The 24668-nt window shown below is 52.5% G+C and overlaps 10 protein-coding genes across 10 annotated transcripts; 4 read left to right on the top strand and 6 right to left on the bottom strand.

Moving 5' to 3' along the window:
* Positions 1-4: 4 nt before the first annotated feature.
* On the top strand, positions 5-1224 carry BDV17DRAFT_287408 (putative EF-hand calcium-binding domain protein; the record flags this gene model as incomplete). The annotated part of the gene is made up of 2 exons (XM_073761169.1): positions 5-65; positions 209-1224. The coding sequence occupies 2 exons, from the start codon at positions 5-7 to the stop codon at positions 1222-1224; spliced, it is 1077 nt and encodes a 358-aa protein (XP_073619879.1).
* Positions 1225-1618: 394 nt separating this feature from the next.
* BDV17DRAFT_145936 (D-mandelate dehydrogenase-like dehydrogenase) lies at positions 1619-3056 on the top strand. Its single transcript, XM_073754392.1, has 2 exons — positions 1619-2199; positions 2268-3056. Exons 1-2 carry the CDS (start codon positions 1875-1877, stop codon positions 2999-3001), a joined length of 1059 nt encoding a protein of 352 aa, XP_073619878.1. The 5' UTR covers positions 1619-1874; the 3' UTR covers positions 3002-3056.
* BDV17DRAFT_145767 (ferric reductase family protein) lies at positions 3057-5591 on the bottom strand. Its single transcript, XM_073754389.1, has 6 exons — positions 4567-5591; positions 4461-4522; positions 4217-4402; positions 3764-4169; positions 3550-3711; positions 3057-3497 (listed from the first exon to the last, which is right to left on the bottom strand). The coding sequence occupies exons 1-6, from the start codon at positions 5180-5182 to the stop codon at positions 3112-3114; spliced, it is 1818 nt and encodes a 605-aa protein (XP_073619877.1). The 5' UTR covers positions 5183-5591; the 3' UTR covers positions 3057-3111.
* Positions 5592-6225: 634 nt separating this feature from the next.
* Positions 6226-9787, bottom strand: BDV17DRAFT_145774 (basic helix-loop-helix domain-containing protein). The gene is made up of 2 exons (XM_073754390.1): positions 9655-9787; positions 6226-9578 (listed from the first exon to the last, which is right to left on the bottom strand). The coding sequence occupies exon 2, from the start codon at positions 9480-9482 to the stop codon at positions 6480-6482; it is 3003 nt and encodes a 1000-aa protein (XP_073619876.1). The 5' UTR covers positions 9483-9578; positions 9655-9787; the 3' UTR covers positions 6226-6479.
* Positions 9788-10346: 559 nt separating this feature from the next.
* Positions 10347-11704, bottom strand: BDV17DRAFT_145835 (dihydrodipicolinate synthase family protein). The gene has a single exon (XM_073754391.1). The coding sequence runs from the start codon at positions 11379-11381 to the stop codon at positions 10383-10385; it is 999 nt and encodes a 332-aa protein (XP_073619875.1). The 5' UTR covers positions 11382-11704; the 3' UTR covers positions 10347-10382.
* BDV17DRAFT_145688 (magnesium transporter) lies at positions 11612-13718 on the bottom strand. The gene is made up of 8 exons (XM_073754388.1): positions 13333-13718; positions 13216-13259; positions 13121-13146; positions 12966-13056; positions 12822-12912; positions 12617-12777; positions 12271-12562; positions 11612-12190 (listed from the first exon to the last, which is right to left on the bottom strand). Exons 1-8 carry the CDS (start codon positions 13344-13346, stop codon positions 11842-11844), a joined length of 1068 nt encoding a protein of 355 aa, XP_073619874.1. The 5' UTR covers positions 13347-13718; the 3' UTR covers positions 11612-11841.
* A 525-nt stretch (positions 13719-14243) lies between these two features.
* On the top strand, positions 14244-16207 carry BDV17DRAFT_145663 (putative GTP cyclohydrolase II). Its single transcript, XM_073754387.1, has 4 exons — positions 14244-14711; positions 14765-15721; positions 15776-16057; positions 16111-16207. The coding sequence occupies exons 1-4, from the start codon at positions 14619-14621 to the stop codon at positions 16114-16116; spliced, it is 1338 nt and encodes a 445-aa protein (XP_073619873.1). The 5' UTR covers positions 14244-14618; the 3' UTR covers positions 16117-16207.
* Positions 16208-17657: 1450 nt separating this feature from the next.
* BDV17DRAFT_287401 (uncharacterized protein) lies at positions 17658-18287 on the top strand (the record flags this gene model as incomplete). Its single annotated transcript, XM_073761168.1, has 1 exon — positions 17658-18287. The coding sequence occupies one exon, from the start codon at positions 17658-17660 to the stop codon at positions 18285-18287; it is 630 nt and encodes a 209-aa protein (XP_073619872.1).
* Positions 18288-18687: 400 nt separating this feature from the next.
* BDV17DRAFT_145647 (polysaccharide deacetylase family protein) lies at positions 18688-19797 on the bottom strand. Its single transcript, XM_073754386.1, has 2 exons — positions 19284-19797; positions 18688-19205 (listed from the first exon to the last, which is right to left on the bottom strand). The coding sequence occupies exons 1-2, from the start codon at positions 19732-19734 to the stop codon at positions 18697-18699; spliced, it is 960 nt and encodes a 319-aa protein (XP_073619871.1). The 5' UTR covers positions 19735-19797; the 3' UTR covers positions 18688-18696.
* A 125-nt stretch (positions 19798-19922) lies between these two features.
* Positions 19923-23845, bottom strand: BDV17DRAFT_299521 (ATP-binding protein; the record flags this gene model as incomplete). The annotated part of the gene is made up of 4 exons (XM_073763888.1): positions 19923-21209; positions 21305-22334; positions 22393-23274; positions 23460-23845. The coding sequence occupies 4 exons, from the start codon at positions 23843-23845 to the stop codon at positions 19923-19925; spliced, it is 3585 nt and encodes a 1194-aa protein (XP_073619870.1).
* Positions 23846-24668: the final 823 nt, after the last annotated feature.

Below are 24668 nucleotides of genomic sequence, written 5' to 3'. Positions count from 1 at the left end.
TACGATGAAGGTCCTCTGCCTCCACGGCCGCGGCTCAAGCGGTGCCATCTTCAGATCTCAAACATGTCAGTTAGTCCCGTCTAGTCTCTATCAATCCCCTCCCGAATCTCAGCCCTACCTACTACACTACCCTGACTACCTACTCACCTCTACCAAATACCAACTAACCTCATTTCGGATCCATACCTATACTGACCTTAAAGCACAGCATCCATCCGCTCCCGCCTCACTGACCTAAACCTAACATTCGACTTCATCGACGGTCCCTACCCCTGCGGTCCCGCGCCTGGCCTAGACCTCTTCTACCGGGCGCCGTACTACTCCTTCTACGCCGATACCGAGACTGAGACCGAGGCATCGGACAACAAGACGTTAAATACTATACATCAAACGCAGTCGTGGCTAGAATCTGTGACTAGGGAGCGCGGACCGTACGATCTCGTCTTGACGTTCTCGCAAGGTGCTAGTGTGGCTGTTACGGCGTTGCTGTTGCATGCTGTTGAGGTTGGCAATCAACGTCGAAAAGCGGGATGCAAGTCGCCAGCGCAAGCGGCCGCGCCGTTGCCATCCCCAGAGGAAGAGCAAGACGAGCCTAGTGGTATGTTAAGAACTAGCGATGAAAAAGATAAGATGCCACCACCTCCCTTCAAATCCGCAATCTTCATCTGCGGCGGCGCGCCACACCAACTCCTCGAAGAAATCGGATACAGCATATCGCCCTTGACGAAAGCGCGGGATGATGAATCGAGAGCGGTGCTTTCGAGCATGGCTTCTTCGGAGAGTATTCTCTCTCGTGGGTCTGCGCGATGGACAGGCAGTCCACTTGACTTTTCTATACAGAATCCATATCCTACACCTCTCGCAACGCCAACACACAACCTCGGTCTGAGTCTCTCCCCCTTCACGTTTGAGCCCCAACCGCACACGCACAACAACACCCACCTAGACTCACTCTCCCTATCCTTCCACGCAGAAGACGAAATCCGGCGCGAGATTGTCGGCTCGGTAAAGGTTTCCATTCCAACAGTCCACATCTACGGCGAGCGCGACCCGCGATATGTAGCTGGGATTCAGCTCAGCGAGGTGTGCGTTAAAAAGAAGAGGAAGGTGTATAATCATGGCGGGGGGCATGAGATTCCAAGATACGAGGCGGTGTCTGGGGCGATTGCGGATTTGGTGAGGTGGGCTGTTTGGGCTGCACAGGATGAGTATGAGGGGGTTTAGAATTAGGGCAAGGGGGGTTGGTGGTGATGGTGATGGTAGAAGTTGGGGTTGAGTATGAGGGTTGGGGTTGGAGGACTACTGGATTATTTATGCACGTAGGTAGATTCTTAATTGAATAATGGCTAATCAGTGCTAATCAGTGCTTATTTAGTTTAAGAAGGTATTACAATCATCATGTTATAGAGACCCCTCAGAGTCGGGTTCCAACTTCCTGCCGAAATATATAATGCCCACCCGCAACGCAGGAGCTTCTCCGGGGGAGGGCCCACTGTCAGTATACTGTAGACATCAGACCACGTCCAACTTCCGACCCAGCAAACAGCTAACCTGAGTATTATTGTGCCAATTGACGAGTCAGAGCTTCCCGGTCTCTGCAATCCCCTCATGAGACAAAGGGATCGGCACCCTCCTCCCCGAGCAAGCTGCAAAGGCAAAGTCAAACCCCGGGCATCGGCAATCGGCCTTTTGACACCGAGCCCGGCTATTGAAGTGCTTCTCCGATCTATAGAGACTACATATATTCAACCCCATGCCAATCCCCAGCATCTACAAATAGCTCAATCTCAATCTGCGTATACTCCGTTCCTCCCCAGAACCCCCATCCACTCCACAATCTCTCCAGTCTCCACTGACCTTCCTCAACCATCAAAATGACCTCCTCCCCATCCAAACCCCGAATCCTCCACATCGGCGACCCCATAAAATACAACCACACCCTCTTCTCTTGGTTCTCCTCGCAATTCGAAATAATCCGGCCCCCTACCCACGAACGGTCCCGCGCCGAGTTTATTCGCGCCCTAAAAGAAAGCAGATGGGGCGACTTCCACGCCATCTTCCGGCCCTTCTGGAATACGGGTGGTGAAATGGGAAGATGGGATCGAGAGTTGATTGACCTTTTGCCGAAATCTGTACGCATTATTGCGTCCGCGGGGGCCGGGTATGATTGGGCAGATGTGGGGGTTTTCGCGGAGCGTGGTGAGTCCCTCCTTCCATTCTTTCTCAAGGGAAGTTGAAGGATATATGGCTGATTTGATGGCGTGTAGGAATCCTCTACTGCAACGGCGCCGCCGCCTCCAGCGAATCCGTCGCGGACATGACTCTCTTCCTGTTACTCTCCGTCTTCCGGAACCTAACGTGGTCGCACCGCGCCGCGTCATCTTCAAACCCAAAGGCCTTCTTAGACGCACACCAGAACTCACCACTTACAGCGCGGAATCCACGGGGTCACTTCCTGGGTATTATTGGGCTCGGTCAGATCGGGTATACCATTGCGAAGAAGGTCCATGATGCATTCGGGATGAAGATCCTTTATCATGATCTGTTTAGGAAGTCTGCCGAAATCGAGGGGTCTGTTAACGCGACGTTTTACAAGAGTCTTGATGAGTTGCTCGGTGATGCAGACTGTGTCGTCGTCGCGACGCCATTTGCTGGTGAAACCCTCTTGACGGCTGAAAGGTTTGCGAAGTTCAAGAAGGGAGGGAGGTTTATCAATATTGCAAGGGGGAGTCTAGTGGATGAGGAGGCGCTCTTGGGGGCGCTGGAGAGCGGGCATTTAGTTGGGGCTGGATTGGATGTTCATGCTGATGAGCCGAATGTGCACCCCAGGCTTGCGGCCCATCCGCGGGTTATGGTTATGAGCCATAATGCTGGTGGCACGGTGGATACGCATATTGGGTTTGAGAGGTTGGCGATGGAGAATATTGAGAGCTTTTTCACCAAGGGGAAGGCGATTACACCGGTTAATGCGCATTTGATTAAGAGTAAGAGTGTCCTTTAGATCTTCTAGATAGATAGAGTGGCTAGGTTAAATTGAGAATCAGGTTCAATTGGCTATGATAAGACTATATATACGCCGAACGCCGTGAAGAGCTCCAGCCAGCTTGCTAACTACCATGTAAACGACTCCTCATGAAAATGGACTTTTGCTTTGGGCTCTTGCGCCTCCCTAACAGCAGCCCGGGCATCGTCGCACAAGCTCCCGGGCCCGCACACTGTAACGATCATTGCGCCGCTCTGCGTCTCCTTCTCCTTCTCAATCGTTTTCGAGAGGTCGGGCCGCCCGCGGTGAGTAGAGCATTCAAGACCAGGGCGCCCATACAAAGCCGACGGGTCCTCGCTCTTCTCAAACATGCTCTCGTCTTTGCGGTCCTCGGTGACGTGGAGATTGATGGCGACTGAGAAGTCGGGGTAATGCTGGATGGGACGGCCTTTGTCTTGCATGACATGGTGTTCGTATATCCATTCCATCCAGGGTTTGACCCAATTGAACCATTCTTCGAGAGTCAGTGATATGTTTGAGCACAAACAAGCAAGGTGATTACATACCGGGACTGCGAACAACCCATACGAGGACGACCCGGCGTACTGCAGTTTTCCTATTGGAGAGTTCTTCCAGGAATTGGTGCATGTAGGACATTGGATGAGTAATTCCAACGCCACCTGCGATCAGTACCACCGTTCCATATGAATTGAACGTGTCAAGTCCGCCTACTATTATCAGCTTGATGTATCATGTGGGCAAAGGAAGAAGTAAACATACCAAACGGCCCCTCAGCCCATATCGTAGCCTTGAACTGGTTGTTATCGGATTGAGAAGCCTTCTCTAGAAGCTTGCGCGTGAGCCCGTCGCGCTTCTTGATCAGAAATGACACTGTCGTCTGTGTCCGTGTTTTGATCAGTGAGTTGACGGAGTCGCTCGAGTTCGTCCTACCGCTATCGGCGACGCTTATTCCCTTGGTCGAGGTCCATGCCACCGAGAACGGGTGGGAAGTCCAAAGGCTCAAGGCCGGGATGTAGAGGTACATATATCGGCCGGCTTTAAATTCCATAGTCCGTGCGAGAGCAACTTCGGCCCGGACGACGTTTCCAGCGAGGAACTCAACTTGCGTGGTTGTGGGGACAGATCCCCAGTTGTGCCATACAAGGCTTGCGAGGCGGGCGATCCTCTATATACGTTAGTTGCTGGTCAAAGTGCTGGCATGAAGGATCTTACTTCTACTGCCCATAGAACAATGGCACCGAGAAGCACCCATTGCTGCGTAAGGCCGCGAAGGTGGTACCAAAGGCCGACAAATGACATGATCGCTAGGGCGATGTGCAAGTGGAGGAAGGATTCGTAGAAAGCATGTCGGAGTGGAGAAACGCTCTGGATTAGGATAGCGACAAATCCGATGAACGCCTGGTAAGGTTAGTCTGTTAGTCGACAAAAATGTGATATAGGCAAAGATAGGACTCACCACCATTCCGTAGACAAAAAACGGAACGTGCCATATGACATGGATCGTTTTAGCCATACCCACTGCTCACGTTAGATGTGGACACCAAGTGTTAGGGCTAACTCACTCTCCGCGGCCTTGCTAGCCACAGCGCCCGCCACATGTACGATTGAACCAACCACGATGAGCCGCCCAACCCATCGATGCAGAAGATTCCAGACTTTAAATGGGATTCCCAGACCCCAGCTCAATGGGTTGTTCCGGCCAGCAGACAAAACCAGCACTGCCATAGTCATGCTCGCCACATGCCCACCAGCGTACTTGAGCTGATACATCAACTCCACGTAGGTCTCCCAATAATCGAGCAAGCAGAAGAAGAAGACAAGGCTTATACTGAGAAACAACACGATAAGCAGGGCCTCTAGCCGCAGCGGCACGATTCCCATGTGAAGTCTCCCGATGCGAAACTCGTTACTATGCCGTTTTGAAAAGAGCGGCGCATAGAAGAAGTGTCGATTCAGCCATGCCATAACGCGACTTTGACGTGTGAACTCCAGTTGTCTGTCATTCTCCAGGATGGCGCGGAGTCGTCTTCGGTTCCGCAGGGTTGTCACCAAGTGAATGATAGCAAGAACAACAATGGCGCCCCCAAGCACGAAAAGAGGAGTCGCCAGGGCGACATTCATAGGCGGATGATCATGATGCGAGCGGTGTTCTCCAGATGGATGTGCGTCAACCCCCATGTTCGCAATATTCAACTGTTGAATTGAAGGATGTTTGAGAAGGTAGACCACGCAGCGGACGCTGCTTGCCGACACTCATCGAAAGCCACTAGCTAGTTTGCAAGAGATTACGAAGTCCTCCTGGGGTTAATATACAGGTGTTCAACTTCCGGAGATGGTACCCATCCTGACGAGCGGGGGTTTCCTCTCCTCAGGACATTTCAGCAATGCCGTCATCCATCCTGATCCCAGACCTTTTGTGGCCCCGGATCAGTCACAAGCCATGGAGATCACAAGCGCATTGGTTCAGATCAAGCTTAGCGAGAGCATGCGATTGCAACCGAGCGGAATGTGGGGAATCGTGGTGGGAAGAATGCGGGTGTTCTCCTGGACCCTGAGGCGGCAGCGGACCAGCAAGAGCATCACCACATGAGTCTAGAACGCAGTGTTCATCGCTGAAGAGTCTAGTAGCTGCTAGCTAGGTGTAGCAGTAGTGAAGGCTGAAAGAAAAGTCTAGGCCTCGGTTTGCTGCTCAGGTACAGCAACAGTGTGGATGGAACGCAGTCCCGAAAACGGAAATCAGTCAGGTCGTGAACACCCGGATCAAACAGCCACCCAGTCACGACTTAGAGTGGTTAAATATCCTGAAGCGAATCCTGTCAGAAGCGGCATTCTCGTTACCGATCCCGTTCCTGAAGATATGGCAATGACGTGGACGAGAGCACGCGGCAGGCCCTGGACAGAACCAAGATACCCGGCTGAGGGACCGAGGGAACCCCAGAAGTATCAACCTGTTATGAATGGCGTCTAAAAAGCTATCACCATTCTGGTGGCTATTTTCAGAAGCGAGACAAACTGAGATTGAGCGTGACGGGTGAAGAACGACAGGAGGAGCAGAGAACGGAGAGGACAGGAAGCTGGATCAGCCCGGGCGTCACGCGACTTCCAGTCTCCCTGGAAGGAAGGCATGATGCTCGACTCAAGCGAACGTCATACGATCTGACATACCACATCAGCGCCGCGATGTCAGCTGTCATAACGTCGGTTTCTTCGTTGAGGTCTAAGAGTGAATCGGGCTACTTGCCCGATAGCTACGTAGTATGTAGTCCACAGGGATAGCGAGAGCTGTATTGCATGGAACTATTGCATAGAGCGAAGATATCGCAACGCAGTTTTGGTAACACCATAACGCCTTTTCGTAGTATTACCTACCCATCCAGGTTACCTATACACCCTAGAATCTAGCCAATGTAACACGCCATAAACGATAGTTATAGGTACAGTATGTATATACGTGTCCTTGTCAACACAGCCGTCATTACCCCGCTGCCTCGGACACTGTATGATGAGGTCGAGTTGTCTGTTCTTCCATGTGTTGCGAGGACCGACGGGTCTCGGCTGCTTGAGTGTGCTCTGATTTCGACGGCCGGGAATGCTTGCTCTTCCTTCTGTCCTTACGATGACTCGTCTTTAGCCGTTCCTGATGAAGGCGAGAGTAGTCGGCGACATCGATGCCAGCACCGCGGCACAGGGAGGTACATTCGTCTTCGATAATTTGAATAAGATCCGTGGTGAAGCCGTAGAATGTAGGGTTGTAGGCGTTGCGAGCCCAATACATGAGCTCCGACGCAACACGGCCGATAAGTGGGAGCGGCTCCGGGGAGATTTCTTTCCTGACAGCAGTCGCCGGTTCGTCGGCCTCGTCCTCCGCATCGTCGTCCGACGAGTTCCATGGGGACGATGAATCTCTGAGCGCGGGCGAGTTCGGCCTCGATGAGTCTGAGGATGATAGGTATCCCGTGTCCAGAGCAAGGACATGAAGCAGATGGTAAACGGCAGAGAACCCGAGAAGAGTGAGGTCGACCGGGTCAAGGGGCAACTGGCTAAACCAGGTAACGGCTTTGTCCATGGTGAAGGACTCGGGCAGCGAAGTTTCGTCACGAGATCGCGCGGTGAAAATGGCCGCAATCATAGCGCAACGGACGGCGATAGAGATCTCCTCGCGAACGGACACTGGTAGTGAGGAGTCTAGGAAGTTGAATGTCTGGTTCTGCTTGGTCTTGGACTTTTCTTTTGGCAGCGCGGAAAGAACGGCTCCGATGTTCTCAACTCGGTCTTGCTCAAAGAACACTGCCATCATTACGAGAGCACGGGTATGTGCGGCAGAGGGCTGCGGTGCGACGTCGAGCGCAAGCTGGATCTTGGACTTGAAGAGATCGCGACTCTTCTTTGCATCTGGGCCGCGCGCACTAGCCTCGAAATATCTGAGTAGAGCCCGCTGTAGCAGATGGGATGAGAACCAGGCAGCAAGGGCATCCAAAGACGATTGAATGGCAGGGTCCTCTTCAACGACGTCCAAGAAGGCATCGTCGCCATCGGAACCTTCCTGAGTAGGACGGTTCCACGTCAGGTTTGCCGCTCTTTGGGTGATACTATCAATCATAACGTCTTCGCATTCACATTGCAGCAGAGTTTGAAGGTGGGAAGGGAGAGCATCGGGATGGTCTTTCGGTAGTGCTGCATTTTTCTGCCGCGCCAAATTCCATTGGTATCTAGCGAGTGAACGGGCAACATCGTTAGAAACTCGGTAGCTCCATTGGCCCGGGACTCCAACTCTCCAAAGTAAGATGCGGCAGTGGAGCGCCTTGAGCATCATTCTCATCGGACTCCGCGGTAGAGTTCCCGCCGCGAAGATTGTAAGCACCAGTCGGCTCTTACTAATCTCTGCGTCGCCGCCAGAAAGTTGTGCATCGATGGCAATGTCCCATGTCTTGACGCGACCTTTCTCGTCGTCTGCAGTAATACCGGTGATAGAGGTATAGAGCTTCCAGCCGAGTATACAACGAAGAACATATTCGAAGCATCTAGACGTCACGACGTACCACTCGTGGAAAAATCGATGGCGTGGCACGCCAACTCGTTGAATACTGGTCAACCATGCTTGGCGCCTAAAGTTCGACGAGGAGAGCATGACGTCTGGTACCGTTGTCTTTGAGTTGTTCTGCCGTCCAGAGCCCGAGTTGAAGAGATAGACAAAGACGATAAAAGCAGAGCCGACAACAAGAACAGCGAGGAAGAGGAAGTGAAGGATTGCCCTAGCATGCCACGTTGACCAGAAGCTTCCACCCATGACCTCGTACAGAGCAGGAGGGACTTCAACATTTCTAAGATAGTTCATCGGGACAGCGAGCAAGCCCTTGGCGGTCGAGTCAGTTTCCTTTTCTTTACCCAGACCCTCGAAAACCATGAGTCCAGCAAGAGTACCAAGCACGTATTTGTTCGGATAATGTGACCGTCGACGACCGTTGCCCGCTGCCGTAGCCCCACCAGTTGAGCTCGAAGGCTGCATGTACGACTGCGACCACAAGTCGTTCTTTGGCTGTTCGGTGCGCATGCGTTTGAAAGAGTCTGGGATCTTGATCATGCCAACCGCCGGCCGGGACGGAGGAGATTGGTCAATCGGGCTGTCTTCGGGATTGGAGAATACACTTGGAGACGAGCTTGATCCTGACTCTGTGGAGACGGTGTAGTTGCTCGGTGATGATACGGAAGCTGCGGAGGTTATGGTTTGATCAGCTGCCTTTTCCAACTCACGAAGTCGAATTTTCAAAGCGGTATTTTCGTCTTCAAGACGCTTGTTGCGGGTTTCCAGATGCTTTATATAATCCGTCGCCTTGGATAGAATAGAAGCCTTGTTCAGCTTGTTCGCTGGCGTAACACCTTCCTCATCATCGACAAGCTTTCCGTTGCCCTTGGAAGCTCGCAGACTGGGAACGCTATCTCGAAGCTCCGCTATCTTGTCGTTCAGGTTGGCACGATATCGCTTTTCAATGACGTTGTGTGCTCGCTTTTTAGAGGGCACCTTCTTTACCTCCTGTACCACACCGCTATCAGCCGACCCGTCATCGTCGCTTCCAGACTTTCGCTTCTGTCCAACAGCAGTCGAGGAAGGAGATCCAGACAAGACGGAAGAAAAAGGATCAGTGCCATCGTTGAAGAAGGTCTGCGTCGAACCAGTGCCCGGCTCTGGCTTCAAGAACGGCTGAAAAGGATTCGTGCAGTCGATCGGAATGTCGGGAGAGAAATCGGTAGTCGAGAGAAAGTCGAGGCCGTTATTCGGCGCAGAGAACTGTGGCGATGTAGTCGGCGGCGACAAGGGCAAGTCCTTGACGGTATCTGAGAAAGCCTGATCATCCCATCTCATCCATTCCGTCCAATCCTGTCCTGCATCATCTGAAGAGCCACCATTTGAGCTCTTCCTACCCCTCGATTGGGCGGGGGAGAAAAGCTGAAAGTCACTGCCCATGCCAGGGGCAGCCATTTGAGTCGATGATTTGAGTCGTGACCATGGGCCAGCCGTGGCCTGCCTTACCGGGTCGATATTAACTCGAATCAAATACCCGCGCGGGGTTTCTCACTTTGGTGACGAAAATCAGCAACAAGGTCGAAGTAGAATGTGCGATCCTCATCGGCAGGAGATATAGGAGACATACAACGTGGAAAGGCAACTTGTGAGGACGCGGGTAGCCGCCACCTTAAGTCGAAGATTGATTGCTGATCAACCACCCAAACGGACGCGCTAACGAGCCTAAACAGCTGCAGTGTGGAGAAGGATGATCGGACCGAAGAACGGAGTCGAGTACGTAGTGGGTGAGTCACTTTGGCGTTGAAGTAACTGATTAACACCAGGGAAATTGTCAGTGTCAACTGTCAAGGGGAAGGGAGATCAAGGATGGGCGTTGCAGAAGTTAGTCATTACCTGTTCGATCTTATCAAACCGTTGGGGCTTGGTTGAGCGGGTTCTAGGCACCGTGGTTCCTGCTTCACATGGGAGATATTATAGGAGGCTATCGTCCCACCTGACTGACGGGGCTGCGTGCCTGGCGCTTTGCTGCTTTTTGCTGTTGGCTTGTGCGACCCTCAGGCCTTCACGGCATAAATGTGCTCGATTTGCCTCTTTGCATTGATTGTCAACAATTGGTCGTCTGTTCCCTGCTCGAGGGGCAAATGCCATGAAGAGCAGGCAGCAGCATCGCCAACCGCCATTGTTGGAGATGGAAGAATGAGCCAATGGACGGATGGCGGTGGGCGTCGTATGATCGCGGGAGGCTGCGCTTCCGGCACGCGGGTTACTGACAGCAGGCGGTGATCATGGCACACCGCCTGGCAGAATAGCTTTATGCTTGCATAACATTTCTTAATTGGGACGTGTATAAACTGGCTACTCTTTAGCTAATCCGACCTCGACCTCCGCCATCGGCCCCATCACCTCGCGCACCGCCTTCTTCGCGCCCTCCGCCGGCTCCTCATACGGCGTCCGCGGCTTCAGCTTCTCCTCTGCATCTTCGATCCCCGCCAGTTGCGCTGAATACAACGCCGTCGCGTACTTTGTTGACGCAATGCCACTCTTACAAGGACTCTCCGCCAACGCAGCCTTCCGGTGTAGCTCAATCGCCTCGGTCGCCTTCCCAGATATATATAGGTCATAGACCTTTGAGGCAATGCGTGGGAATACGTTCGCGAACGCCGCGATACACCCCGCTGATCCAACGCTCAATCCACCGATCAGAAAATCCGATTGTCCTCCGTACACCGCGAACTCAGATGGCGGGAATGTAGCCGCGAGACGCGTGATCTTGCCAACAGACGCGCAGGTCAATTTGACGCCGACGACATTGGAAACACCATTGGTACTCGACTTCGCCGATTCGCGTACGATATCCGTGATGGTTTCGGAGTCGATATCAACACCGTTGCAGACACCCGGGAAATTATAAATCACAACAGGAAGAGACGCCTGCCGAGCGACATCCGCAAAGAAGCGCTTAATGACAGGCCCCGTCGTGGCCTTGCCAAAGTACGCGGGCGGTAAAACAAGGAGGTAATTCGCTCCTGCGGCCGCTGCGTCCGCTGCGAGTTCCAGCACCTGCTTCGTCGAGTGCGCGCCTACACCAGCCATCAGGGGGAAATCGGGACCGACGGCCTCGCGGGCTGCGGCGATGAGCTGGGCGCGCTCTTCGCGCGTGAGGAGCAAGGCTTCGGAGTTTGTTCCGAGGATGACGAGGCCGGCGAGGCCGGTTGTTGATAGGTACGCGTAGTATTTCTTTTGCGCTTCGAGGTCGAGGGTGTCTGTTGAGTGGTTGAAGAATGTCACTGCGGGACACCAGACGCCCGCTTTGGGGACGTGCGGCTGGGGGGTGACTGCGGGGGATGAAGCCATGTTGTAGCTTTGGCGTGCTCGGGGTGGTTTCAAGGATATCAACTATACAGGTATCCAGGCGTAAATAATCTGGCGAGGCAAGCAAAATCCCAGTAAGTTGATTCACCTCATCGCTATGCCATCTCCGGCCATCATATACGCGGGGTAATTGGCAAGGATAATTATCCGCTCGGATGTGGAGGCCGTCAGTTGGGGTAGAGCACAGCTGCCCGTTGCTTATCTCTCGGGTGGCCGCTCCGACGGCGACGGCAAATCTCCGAGATCAGGTCCGGTGTTATTTACTACTACACTGGCCGCCTTATAAGTTCTCTAGTATGTCTGGGAGGCCCATAATTAAATACATGAAGAGAGGCAATGGTTGTCTGTTCTAGATGTGACCATTGATTTAACAAACCCGAGGTAATGAATCGATCTCTATATCGATCCAGGGTACATGGCCGCCACGACAGTCAATTACTTCTCACGCCCTAGCATCGCCATTTGTATCGCCCACTTCAGCCCCCGACGCCCGCCTCGGCCGTGCATGGTCAACCTCAAGATCAATACTACTCGTCCTTACATGGTCATACCGCCCCTGAGAAAGGTCCAGCGAGCGCATACCAACCTCGCGCACCGTCATCCCCTCCTTAGACGAAGCTGACCCCGCAGTCTTCGACAGCGTCAAGAGTGAAATGCCCGTGAAGTTGAGCAGGAATCCGCACATCATTGAGATGATGCTTGTCCAGTCGCTGGTGTTCAGGCCCTGGTAGAAGATTATTGATGCGGAGAGCGTGCATGTTGTGAAGCCGACGTAGTACATTGCGTTTACTCTGGATTTTTCTTTGTTAGTATGGAGTAGAGTGGAGGTAAATAAAGGGATTTGGGGTTGGCAGGGCAGGGCAGGACGTACAGCGACGCGGGGAACTCGCTCATTGCCTTGTTCAGGTAGTTCATTTGCGTCAGGGTGGTTACCACCAGGACTAAGGCGAAGACATAGGTCGACGCGTGCGTAAACTGGTTGTCTCCACCTGCTGTAAGCTTGACTGCGATGCCGAAGGCCTTGACGGACATGACGGAGATGGAGCCGACCGATGAGCAGATCGAGATGTAGACGAGCGGGTTGGTCCGGCCCTGTACCGGGGCGACTTTATAGATCATGTAGCTAGCGAACACTGTGACGAAGGCGCAATATAGGAGGAAGACTATATTCATTAGCATGCTTGCGGCGGGCCCCCTAGGTTGGGGAGTGCACCCACATGGTTGGATCGCTAAATGCAGGATCTCGTCGATTTTCTTGATGTCCTTGTCGCCCGGAGCATGGAGTACCAATAGGAGTGACCCCAAAAGACAAGTAGCGCATCCCAGCTTTCCAAGGACCATAATGTTTTCCTTGAGGAAGTATGCGCCCATCAAAGCACTGGCTAATTAGCGCGGTACACGATTGACAGTCGCCTGGCTCACCTAATGAGTACGCTCAGCGCTCCAAGCGGCGTGACCAGCACAGCCGGAGCAAATGCGTACGCAGCAGTATTCATCAACTCGCCGGAAAGAACTTTTGCAGTTTTGTCAGCGTCCAGCAATATCTCATGATTTCGATAGCTTTACGCATGATCATGCCAATCCACCAAACTGGGCTCTTGAAGTACTCAAATCCATCTCCGGTAAACCCGTACTTCTCCGCTGCTTGCATGAGGCCCTGTTGTTGTCTTATCAATCCGGTGTTGAAGCGATCGAGGGAATGCGAATGCGAGGGCGCGTACCTTTTTCGTGACGACATAGCTCGAACCTAGGCATCAGCGTTAGCATGTAGACTGAAACAGTAAGATCCATGCCAAAAACGACCATAGTAGCTTACCAATTGACACTGATGACAGCACCGCCAGCGCAAGGCCAATGAATCTGGGAAGCGCGGTCAGCTAGGCGGGTAAAGGACAGCTTGGAGCATTAGGCAGCCGTGTATCGCGCGACATACTTATCGTCTATCATCACCGCAGCCGTCAGACATTGATCGAGAGGTAAAGTAAGGTATATAAAAGGAAAAGAACGGCTTGTTAGGGGGACTGGAGAGAGGTCAACGAGACAAGTTGCGCAGTGGTCGGAGGAGAGGTTGTTTCATCGCTTGGCTTGCATGCCGAAGCACAGCCCAGCCCGAATGCGTCAACGCGCTAAAACATGTCGCTCTCGCAGCACCAGGTTTCTTGATCTCCAGGAACAGAATCAACGACATCGCCAGTCATTGTCCGAAGGAGCCCTGGATCATGAACACATAGAGGTCGTCTCTCCTATAAATATACTCGATAGGCTTGGTGGCTGACTTTGTTTTAAGTTAAGGTTGAGTGTCCCTGAAAGGTCCACATCCTTATCTTATCGATAAGCAGCGGCAGTGTCACTGTCTCGAGATCGAGACTCGAGTCTTGAGTCACTCGACGGTAATTATGAATGTTAGTCATAGGATACTATCTAATATTCGCTGCTTCGTGCGCACTGATTGTCCAGTCATTTCAGGGACCACTTGAGGGGCATCTGGTCAATCTTTTTACGCTTCAAAGATTGAAAACCCGCGGCTATATATATTTCTGCAAGTGCTAGCTCTAACTGCAGGTGGCCCATCTCTCCTTCCTCATCTAGAAACGGGTAGGTTGCTCCTTCCTATCATGTGTAGCCATATATACCATGTCTCTTCCCAACCTGCACTGCCTTAGTCCGACAAGTACTCTACTTCTCCGGAAGATCTACGCTTGATCGCCAGGCACTGCTTAATGAACAGTACATAGCCACGATTGAGACTTGCTGAACGCAGCCATGGCTGAAAGATGTCAGGTACCAAGGCACTGAGGGAGGTGGACCAGCGGGCTTATCTGGGCCCTGGAGGCCGATGATAGCGCTGTTCGGGAGCCGCCGATGAGGGGAAAAGCTGATAAGCAGTGATTGCTATACCAGTATTATCATCGTGTAGCCTGCCGATTACTAAGGTCAATCCAGCGACTGTTACAACCAATATAACAGATAAACTACACTTCCAGGTTACATTCTGGGACATGGTTTGGAGGATCCCGCAGCGTGCGTGTCCGATGTAAGGAGCGTGAGGCAGCCCAGCAGATAAGGTGCGGAGAGGCCAGTCACATGTTGCGGTCACCCCCAGCTCTTTCATCTCTTCCCTCCTTCTTTCTTCCTTCTTCCTTCTTTCTCATCTTTTCGCTCCAATCGCCTACTGATTCAACTCGATCTCAACAGTTGATGTTCTGAGATTTCGCCACTATGACCGAACAAGATACGAGTACTTCGCCCAAGGGGAAGGAGACCACTGTCCAATCCCCCACCTCAAGCTCGAAATACAGTAAGCACATCATTGTAAGCAGCTCCGCAAACACCGAAAGCCAGCCACCAGCCTCTAACTTCACCAGTTGACAACGTACCCCGGTCAAAGCGGCATCGACCCTGTCCCTCTAGAATGGGGCGCCAAAGACGCAAAGTCCCGCGGCCCTGTCGTCGTCTCGCGGAGTGGAGCATTCCTCAAACGTCGCAACGCATTGGGCGCTCATGGTGGAAGCTATAGTATTTATAATGCATTGGCAATTGCATCTGGCGACCTCGACCCAGACTTCCGTCCAAACTTTGTCAACACGCAACCCACCTTCGACTTTCCTTGGCAACCGGCGTGGTCGGACAAGACTAAGATTGTATCAATGGACCCATTTGGGCACGATATCGTAAAATACTTTGGGGATGAGATCAAGGCTGGTTGGGATATCCGACCAACGATGGCCATCACCCGTGCCAACATGAAGCTAGCGGAGATTGGGGAGGCGGTTCGTGATGGACAATTGGATGTCGATGGATCGATCGTGGTGGATTCTACTGGCGAAGTCCGCGTGACAAAGGTCGCAGTTGAGCCGGTGTGGTACTTGCCCGGAGTCGCTGAGCGGTTTGGGGTAGATGAGCCGACTCTCCGTCGGACACTGTTCGAACACACCGGTGGCAGTTACCCCGAGTTAATAACACGACCAGATCTGAAGATCTTCCTTCCTCCAATTGGCGGGTTGACGTGCTATATCTTCGGGCCACCAGAGAGAATTTCTGATGAGAACGTGAAATTGGCTTTACGAATCCACGACGAATGCAACGGCAGCGACGTTTTCCAATCGGACATCTGTACTTGCAGGCCCTATCTGGCGTTCGGTATCCGCGAGGCTATTCGAGAAGCACAGAACGGCGGCAGTGGTGTTGTCATTTACTTCCGAAAGGAGGGTCGAGCTCTTGGAGAAGTGACCAAGTACTTGGTGTACAATGCTCGCAAACGTGGTGGCGATACCGCCGACAAATACTTTACTCGGACAGAAAACATTGCTGGAGTACGAGACGTATGTGCCGAAGCCATTGTTGCTCTGTTATCCCAAAAATTAACAACATTATAGATGCGCTTCCAAGCACTCATGCCTGATATCCTGCATTGGCTAGGAATCAAAAAGATCGACCGTATGCTGTCCATGTCGAACATGAAGCACGACGCCATCGTGGAATCGGGCATCAAGATTCTTGAGCGTGTACCGATCCCCGAGGACATGATTCCGGATGACTCGAGGGTTGAGATCGATGCGAAGATCAATGCTGGGTACTTCACCACCGGCAAGTCATACACTATGGAAGAACTTGCTCAGGTGCGCGGACGAGGCTGGGAGAAGTGGGAGGATATTACGGTATGTTGTTACTTCCAGGAAGCAATTATTGATCTCGCGCTAATGTTGAACAGCATTAACGGATTCATGCATCGTGTGAGATTGTTCATTTGGAGATTTAGTTCAGCGAATGTGTCTTTCTTGCCCCATGGAAGTCCATGTTCTAGTCCTTACTTTTACGTACAATGGCATCGGACAAATAGAAAGAGATCAGAGGACTTGATCAGGCGCAGTAAATGGGCGTAGTAGTCTACTCTAGGCCCTATTGTCTGCAGAAATGCTCAGTTTCGTTGAACGCCACAAGGAAACCCAGTTGTACCATGGATTCTAGATCCAAACCCAAACACGACCCCCAATGCCTTCTACACGTCATACCCCCGCCCCAAGCCAAGCTATATATTGCGCTGCGGAATACTTCCAGCGAACAAACCACCTGAGCAACTACAAGCAATATCTCAAAACATACTATACTACGCCACCTGACAATCAAGCCAAAAATGTTCCAAATCCTCCTCGGCCGCGGCGGCCAACAAGCCGGTGCCCTTGGCCGGCGTTTACGCTCTGTATTTATCCCTCCCCATGCCCCTTCCATGCATTTCCGCAGTCAGTCTTGGCAGTCATACTAAATGGGAATTCAGAAACCCGCTGAAGGCCAGATCCCATATACATCGCTGTACCGACAGGGCGCGGCCTGGACGGCCGGAGGCGTCGGGGTGGGATCGACCCTTTTTGGGGTTTATAGGACTTTTCATTCTATGAGGGGTTTTCGGTATATCAAGTAAAAACGTTTGCAACGGGGTCACAGTTCTGGAATTAGGTGTATGGCCAAAATATTCTTTTGGAGTTGTACTATTTAATACTTGCTTCGATATGTTACTATTTCAATTGAACCTTGAAAAGCCCAATATGAGGGAGAGCAGTATTGCTTTGCACAACGCACCTCCAGACCACATACTAGAGAGTGGCAATCCGTCAAACAATCCACTGTCTAAGCAAAGATCCCCATGCAAGCCGTTCATGGATGTCCCGAGGATAGAAAGCAACTGGCCAGACGCACGGTGGCGAGACGTCACTAGCTGGAATTCCATGGGTCAATAGCTCCAGCTTCCCTCAGATTCCATGTTTTACCCCGCAAGTCAAGTCTCGACGGCGAATGAAATTTGGAAAGTTGATAATCGTCCACCAAAGCTATATGGATTTGGAAATTGGAACCCCAGAACCAGAAACTGAAATAGAGTCGAAGCAACTCTAGCCCATCATATCGGCGGCCGGGGACAGCACAGAAGCAGTCATTGGGTGGATGTATGGACGATGTTTCTCCCTCCGTCGATTATATCGTCCTTCGCGTGATGAATAGCCTGGTTGAAGGTCTAACGATAATGTAGACGTGGTACAGGTGACGTCAAGCCACTTATTCCCATGGATAGCGATTCAGAATGAAGGATACATAACCATCTCCACTCGCCCTATCCGTGCTTTTTGCGCTCGAAGATACCAATAATGTAGGTACGTGGGAGTACGAGAACGAAACTTACTGAACGCCCTAATATAAATTGCATCTTCCAACTGCAGTCAATCAGTCGAGCTAGGTTGTAACCATCTACTACTCCACCAACATACCATGGCCTTTTACACGAACTTCCTCGCAGGCGTCAGAAGACCCAGGCCGCTACCCACACTGAGAGTCCTCAGCTGCAGGCCGAGCCTGACCCGCCTCCCAGTCTCAACCCCAGCCCTAAATGTTGGCGTCCGCTCAATTACAACCACCCAAACGGATCCTCGTCCAGCCCTCCAGCCAAAGACAGAAACCAACCTGGGCCTCAATGCAAATGATCCAGTCCTCCACGTCCTAGAACGAACAGTCCTCCGCCCCGAACGCGCCGAAACAACCTGTTCCGGCACTGACAACGCCGTCGGCACCAACATCCACAGCTATGACCCGCACACCACAACCCCCGAAACCGAATTCGCGACCTTTGAAGAAGAAGTCACGCTCGGGGATAAACTCGGCGAAACAGACCCGCTCTTCATATCGCCCGCCAATAGGGATTTCAGTCAGCTGCTTGATCGCGAATTGGATGGGCGCGCCATTGTTAGGGATAAGGGGGATCGCATGGGGATGGAGGGGAGTGTAAGGGGGTGGGTTAAGAAGGGAAAGGCGGTGGTGGTTAAGAGTGGAGGACGGGGAGGGGTTACGCGGGATGAGTTTGAGAGGTTGTGTAGGGGGTTGAGGAGGGTGCAGATGAAGTAGGTTGGCCTGTTCTTTTACTAAGTAGTATCTATTGGGTTGGATCGGTTACTGATATGAGTTTTGTATACAGAGAAGGAACGGGAAAGGGATCTAGTACGAAGACGGCTTGAGTGCGGATGCTATATTTCTATAAAGCCCCAAACAGTCAAAAGGCATGCGGAGGCCACTTAAGTTGAAGATGTGACCCCCCACGGCTACTATCACCAGACACACAGCCTTCATGAGAAATTGCGGTACCAACTAGTTACTGGCTACTACCGGCCTCTTCATGTTGGTGTATCTCTTTACTATTTATATTGAGTCCAGGCGAGACCAGCCTTCCCCTCATTTATCAAGCCCAGTGATGGTACATTCCCTCTGTTCTAGTCTAAAGACATTTACAATACCATAATGAATCATCTTTCCTTTACTACCCCTGCTGCTCCCTCTTCCACCCCTCCGCACACTCCCCAAACGTAACAAACTCCACCCCCTCCCACCCCTTCAAAAACAAAATAACCCGTTCAACCATCCCAATAACATGCGCTAAGCCCGACGTATCCGGGTGCAGGACAAGCGGAAAGACAAAGTCCCTCCTCACCATCTTCCCACCCTCAGTTTCCTCCACCCCCTCCCCCTTAACCTCTACTTCCTCATTATAAAGGTACTCAAACCTCGCCCTCCAATTCCGCTCAATAACCTCCGGACTCACGAAACCCTGGCTATTCGGCGCAGCAGGGAGGAATTGCATGGGCGTCATGTCTTCCATGTACCAGTTGCAGGGGATTTCGACGAGGGTTTTTGGGGTTACGGCGGAGGGCGGGGGGAGGGGGACCATCCATGCCGAAGCGGGGGTTGAGGGGGTGAAGTTTATTGGCTTGGGGGTGTGTGTGTTTGTTAAAAAGTAGGGTGAGGAGTCGTGGTGGGTTAGGGATGTATCTATCAATTCATCGCGTTAGAATCTGGCGCCTATGGTTGAGTTGAAGGGAGGAAGGGGCTAGATGGCGTGGCACGTACCATATAGAAACCCATGCTCCTCGAGACATTTGACGGTATGCTCCCTAATCTGATAAAGCGGCGCTCTCCACCCCCTCGGCCTTTGTCCCGTCAAGCCCGTCGCAAGTTCCACACAACGCTCAATAACATCTCTCTCCTGGCTCTCACTAAGCTGCCCCGCCCCCTCATGCGCATACCCATGACACCCAATCTCCGCACCAGAATCCACAATTGCCCTCGTCTGCTCAGGAAATGACTCCATCGAGTGCCCTGGTATAAACCAGGTGACGCGATCAGAGATCCCGTGCTTTTTGAAGAGGCGCAGGAGTCGAGGGACCCCGACTTGCGCGGCGAAGTAGCCGCTGCTGAAGTCGGAGAGGGTGTTTGTGGGAGATGCGCCGGTGCCGAGGAAGCCGGAGACGGCGTCGAAGTCGATGGAGAGGAGGATTTGGATTTTGCGTGGGTGCGGCATTTTCTGGGGTGGGTCTTGGAGATTGAGGAGGATTGGAAGGGAGGGAGGGATGGGAGGTGAGGTTTGGGGAAGCAGAAAATCGGACGATCGATGGAGAGATAAGATAGTGGGTGAGGGGCGGGGAAGGTGGGGGCACTGCGTGTCTGGGGCCTGTACTCAGTCTATTCTTGCGGGTTAGGGCTATTGATCTAGATCTTCCACTCGCTCCTCAACTGGCTCTTCCAGTCTTCAAAGCCTATCACTTCCCCATCAAGCAACATGCTTCCCTTTGGAATCTCCTGTGGTGGCGAGGGAATATAGACAAAGTCTTTTAAGTGCTTCGCATTACACCGCTTGATCCCCATTGTCCCTTCCTCTAATAACTCAATACAGTCGCCGCAGAACGCCGTGGAGAAGCAAATCGGACACGTCGAAAACCCATCAAGCACGGGAGATGCTTTTCGACACGGGCCGGCGCAGTTCCAGGCAAAGCCCTCTTCATCAGTGCCTTCGGTCACGGTTCCAAGTGCATAGGCGATCGCAATCACGTTCTTACTATCGCCGGCTGCGATCAACGCATTGAACAAATCGACCAGTCCATACAGGTCATTGGAAGGATCATCATCCGACAAAATCTCAATTCCTCGTTTGATGGAAGGCCGGAACTGCGCCTGGGCTTCCGCTTCCTGGCCGTTTAGGCGGTAGTACACGCCCAGTGAGATAGCTCGCACGCTGTCCAAGGTCCATAAGATGTCCAAGCCGGTCTCGGACATCCTGCGCCTGGCTAGCCTCTCCAGCTTTGCTCCAATGGGCGCTGCTTCAGGAGTCCCGATCCCTGCCTCGACGGCATCGCAGAGCAACTGCCGGGCGAGAAGACAGGCTGCTTCCATCTTGGCAATACCAATCTCGCTCTCTTCCTCGGCCGAGGCGTAGGTGTCCAAGATCTTCTCCCACCGCTTGATGGATTTTGACTGATCGTGTGCATACTCGTTATAAATGCGCCCGATTGAGAGCTCGAGAACCGCAGCGGTTACAGTTTGCAATGCCTCTCGAGCGGCCTTTGCTGCCGTCCTCCACACCCGGACCATGAGGCCAAGATTGTCAGTGGCTAATGCTGCATCTGCCACAGAAAGGAAGAAATTGTAGTCGTGATCGGGGGTATCTAACAGCGCCTGGGTGAACAGGGAGTGATTCCTACCCGGGAATGAAGTCTGATCGAGCTGTTCAAGAAGGTCAATAACAGCTGCATGATTCTGATTCGTCCCGTAGTGTTCGAAGAGTAGGTTGATGCAGGTGCTGCAGTAGGGTATAGTGGTCTCATGCGCTTGTTTGATGACCTTGAAGCGCTTGTCTAGTTCTCCTAACTGGACATAACAGTCAGCCATGCGTTCCAGCACTTTGTGAAGGGTCACCTTCAGCGTTTGTGGGCCATCTGGATCATCGCGGATCTGTTTTGACAAGATTTCGGCCACTTGCCCGTCCATCTCCACTGCTTTCTGCCATTCCCGTTGCAGGAAATATGTCGTGCCATTGCAGAGCGCCGATACCAGAGCGCATTTTTCTCCAGGTTCCCAAAATGTGCGGCCTCCACAAGTTCATCAGCTGTCGGATTGAAATCCGTGAAGAAATCTACTTCGAGTCCATTGTCCAGTTTCTGATAAGCCCAGGGCACAGCTGCAACGGGAGCGACTCTCCACACAGGGTTGCAGAGCCATTGCCTGGTGCAGAACATGGCAACTGGGCGGAAGGTTGTAAGAGGGTTCTCCTCAGTCGCCGATATAAAGTCGCGATCCTCCTGGGAAAGGCTGTCTAGGATGTCACCTCTCCACCATTTCCGCACTGGTTCGATATTTTCACGTGTAGGCAGCCACCGTCGGGGGCCAATCCATTCATACATTGACTCTTCGGATCTGAAGGCCGTCAACAACATCTTTGCAATCTCCTCTCTATCCTCGGAGGAGCACTGTGACGGTGCCGTGTTTTGGAGATGGTAAACCCAGTGTTCTGCGGCATGCTGAAGCATCGCTTTCTGGTCGTCTGCTTTTTGGGCAAACTCCTTGTCAGTGAACAGCCTCAAGAATGTTTTCAATACATGGGCCTTGGCTTGTCGATAGTTCACACCGACCGAAGTGTAGTCGTCACCGGCCGAGACGGGGCCCTCAGCCTCATCCCGGAAGAAGTCGCCGATGGAGGCATGGGAGAAGGTCACAGTGGTGGTTTTGCCGTCCGAGTTGAAGTCGGTGAAATTATCGACATCCTCAAATGTCTCATCCTCCTGCTTCTCTTCATCGTCGGACGCGTCAAATAGGTCCGGCCGGGTGGACATATTCTGCAATTCCGCTGTGTTGAGACCGTCTTCGCGGTTGAGATTGAAGAACGAAGCAAACTGTCGCCTCAGCGCACCTTCCAGGTAGATCATGCCATCACCATCCGGCGACTTGAGTTTCAAGATCGCGTCGATCTTCCCAGTTGTCAATGGTTGCTGAGCAGTAGTCACCCACGCCAAGATCTCGTTCAGATATTCTAGCTCTTCGGCACTACAGCTAGCAGAGAACGTAAGCAGGACATGCCGGAGAATTTGTTTGAGACCCTTTGGCGGATCTTCGAGTGCTTTTCGGATGCTGCTTTCGTTGCGCTTCTTTTACGAGTTCTTGTAGCATAAGATTCACCCAGAGGAACATTCCGTCCGCTCCGACAGACAACTTGTCCAGAATGTCCTGGCGCAACTTCGCGGATGCCCTCCGCAGGACAGCCGACTTCTTGATGCTAGCATGGATGAAAAAGTTGATGTCGTGCGAGTTATTTTGTGCCGTGACATGGATAGTCGGTGCCTCCACTTCAACACCTTCGAGCAATTGATCGCTGATGTGAGGTCGACCCACGACCGCGAGCTGAAGCCGCGACTGTTGACGAGCTTCGTACAGGTCCTTGGCTAAGCGGAAGAACACACTCCGCTCGTTGTCCAGGGCCTCGTCCACGGCGTCGATAAGGATGTAGACACTGCTTTGAATGTTGGTCTTGTTCAAGAAGTATTCAACAAACAGAAGGCGCCAGGCGCTTTCGAGAGTGCTGAGTCTTTCGTGGTCCTCAATGCTTGCGAGGTACTTCTGGTAGACTGGGTCGTTCTTGCTGATTTGGAAGGCCAGATCTCGCAGTGCCTGATGGAAGGAGCGGGTGTCGGGGTTGTCATCCTTGAAGAAGATGTACCCGATCGATACCGAACATGTACTTTGAACATGCTGCGGGTGCTCCTCGCGCAGGAAGCTAATGATGTTTGTCGCTAGATACGACTTGCCCGCACCGGGGTTCCCCGACACGAAGATGATGGGATTTTCTCTGCTCAGCCATGACCTAAAGGTATTCTCACTTCGGATCCAGTCTCCTGTTCCAGGGACGCGGGCTTTAGTGAGCTTGTCATACCAGTCTTGAGCAGAGTCAGTCTTCGATGGCTTCAGGATCTTCACAAGCGCCTGGAGCGACTTCTCGCGATCCTCGCTGCTCCCCTGTTTTGCCTCATTTACTGAGACCATCAGCGTCCCTAGCGAGCAGGCCTCGATCAAGCTAATCGCGCATCGCGCCTTCAGCCGCACCGCTGGCCGGTCTCCCCACTCGGGTAGCAATGATAGATGGGATTGTAGGTAAGACAAGAATCACTCAGCTGACGCTGACTGCATAAACATTACTTCTTATAGAGCATATCACTGGCCAAAACTATCAAGGTAATCCCTGCACGTCACCAACCTCACTTGACCTCCGGCGCAATATAACCAGCCCCAATCTCCCTCAACTCGGCATTCTTCTTCTTCTGTCGCCGCAAAATAAACCACACAGCCAGCACAATTAGGGCTAATCCCGCAACGCCCCCGACCACACCCCCTGCAATCACTCCCACATTCGTCCCTGACCCTGATTCTCTGTCTTCTGCTTTTATTTCCGGGCTGGGTTCAGGCGCGCTCGATTCATTCCCTCCTTCGCCACCGGCAAGTTCACTACCTGCTAGATCCGACCCCGACGTCGGGGTGGGTGTGCTCACCGCGAACGACTCCGTTATCGTGGGGATGTTCTCGGCCGTCGAGATACTGGGTTCCTCGGTCGTTGTTGTGGCGGTTGAGTCGGCGGGTACTGCATACATTGCGACAACCTTATCAGCCAGGCAGCCAGCTCAAAAACCACACACAGATCTCGGATCTGGGAGGCAAAATGCGAAGGAAAGGTATGCATACCCAAAGTTCTCCTCTCCCCCACAAAACTCCTATACAACTCCGTCGCATTATCGGGATCCATACACCACGCCATCGTAGCACTCCACCCGCTCGATGGTTGGCGCTGGTAGACTGTTGTTTCGACGCAGGAGTCGTCGTTTGGACTGAGCAAAACCATTCGGTTAGCATCATTCTATATCCCTATCCCGGAACAGGCGTTTGAATGGGAAGAAAAGGGTAAGAATTGGGTGGAGTGGGTGTACCAAGTAAAAACACTCCCGTCGCGATAAACCATCACACTCTCGCTACAGGTAATTTTGAAATCGCAATTCGCCAACAATTCCGCTGTCGGGCAGCATGCGCCGTATGTACTTGAGAGGAGGAATTCGTAGTCGGACATGCAGACTATTGTGCCGACTTTATGCATGTCGCCGTGGTGGTTAGTTAGCTAAACAAGCGAGGGCGGGTGGAGGAAGGCCAGAGGAGACGAAAGTTAGATAGACTCACCATCTTGCCCGCTGGAGTAGTATCCGACGACGCTGGACTCGTCGACTCCGGGGGCGAAGGTCGTTGTTATTGTACTTGCGACGAAGGAGGGAGAGGACATTGTGGGTGTTGCTGTGCTGTGCAGTGATGGTTCGGTTCGCGACGTCCAGATGGGATGCTTCAACGAAGGGTCCCTGGCGCGAAGGATCGAAACCACTAGATGAATTTTGATCCAATTAGATCATGCTGTAATAGACGCTGCTCTGC

The sequence above is a fragment of the Aspergillus undulatus genome (genome assembly GCF_047715775.1).
Source record: "Aspergillus undulatus strain CBS 261.88 unplaced genomic scaffold BDV17scaffold_4, whole genome shotgun sequence".
Lineage (NCBI taxonomy): Eukaryota > Fungi > Ascomycota > Eurotiomycetes > Eurotiales > Aspergillaceae > Aspergillus > Aspergillus undulatus.
This window is presented reverse-complemented; position numbering and strand designations above follow the sequence as displayed.

What these genes read in the sequence shown, in the direction of transcription:
- BDV17DRAFT_145936 (XM_073754392.1), top strand. Translation starts at nt 1,875, where the DNA reads ATGACCTCCTCCCCATCCAAACCCCGAATCCTCCACATCGGCGACCCC. An exon ending in GGGGGTTTTCGCGGAGCGTG is followed by an intron (nt 2,200 to 2,267) that starts GTGAGTCCCTCC and finishes GATGGCGTGTAG; the next exon opens with GAATCCTCTACTGCAACGGC.
- BDV17DRAFT_145767 (XM_073754389.1), bottom strand. Translation starts at nt 5,182, where the DNA reads ATGGGGGTTGACGCACATCCATCTGGAGAACACCGCTCGCATCATGAT. An exon ending in TTTTTGTCTACGGAATGGTG is followed by an intron (nt 4,403 to 4,460) that starts GTGAGTCCTATC and finishes TAACCTTACCAG; the next exon opens with GCGTTCATCGGATTTGTCGC. An exon ending in ATGGGTTGTTCGCAGTCCCG is followed by an intron (nt 3,498 to 3,549) that starts GTATGTAATCAC and finishes TGACTCTCGAAG; the next exon opens with AATGGTTCAATTGGGTCAAA.
- BDV17DRAFT_145774 (XM_073754390.1), bottom strand. Translation starts at nt 9,482, where the DNA reads ATGGCTGCCCCTGGCATGGGCAGTGACTTTCAGCTTTTCTCCCCCGCC.
- BDV17DRAFT_145835 (XM_073754391.1), bottom strand. Translation starts at nt 11,381, where the DNA reads ATGGCTTCATCCCCCGCAGTCACCCCCCAGCCGCACGTCCCCAAAGCG.
- BDV17DRAFT_145688 (XM_073754388.1), bottom strand. An exon ending in GCTATGTCGTCACGAAAAAG is followed by an intron (nt 13,057 to 13,120) that starts GTACGCGCCCTC and finishes AGACAACAACAG; the next exon opens with GGCCTCATGCAAGCAGCGGA. An exon ending in GCGCTGAGCGTACTCATTAG is followed by an intron (nt 12,778 to 12,821) that starts GTGAGCCAGGCG and finishes CTAATTAGCCAG; the next exon opens with TGCTTTGATGGGCGCATACT.
- BDV17DRAFT_145663 (XM_073754387.1), top strand. Translation starts at nt 14,619, where the DNA reads ATGACCGAACAAGATACGAGTACTTCGCCCAAGGGGAAGGAGACCACT. An exon ending in AATACAGTAAGCACATCATT is followed by an intron (nt 14,712 to 14,764) that starts GTAAGCAGCTCC and finishes TAACTTCACCAG; the next exon opens with TTGACAACGTACCCCGGTCA. An exon ending in ACATTGCTGGAGTACGAGAC is followed by an intron (nt 15,722 to 15,775) that starts GTATGTGCCGAA and finishes ACAACATTATAG; the next exon opens with ATGCGCTTCCAAGCACTCAT.
- BDV17DRAFT_145647 (XM_073754386.1), bottom strand. Translation starts at nt 19,734, where the DNA reads ATGCCGCACCCACGCAAAATCCAAATCCTCCTCTCCATCGACTTCGAC. An exon ending in GGAGCATGGGTTTCTATATG is followed by an intron (nt 19,206 to 19,283) that starts GTACGTGCCACG and finishes ATGAATTGATAG; the next exon opens with ATACATCCCTAACCCACCAC.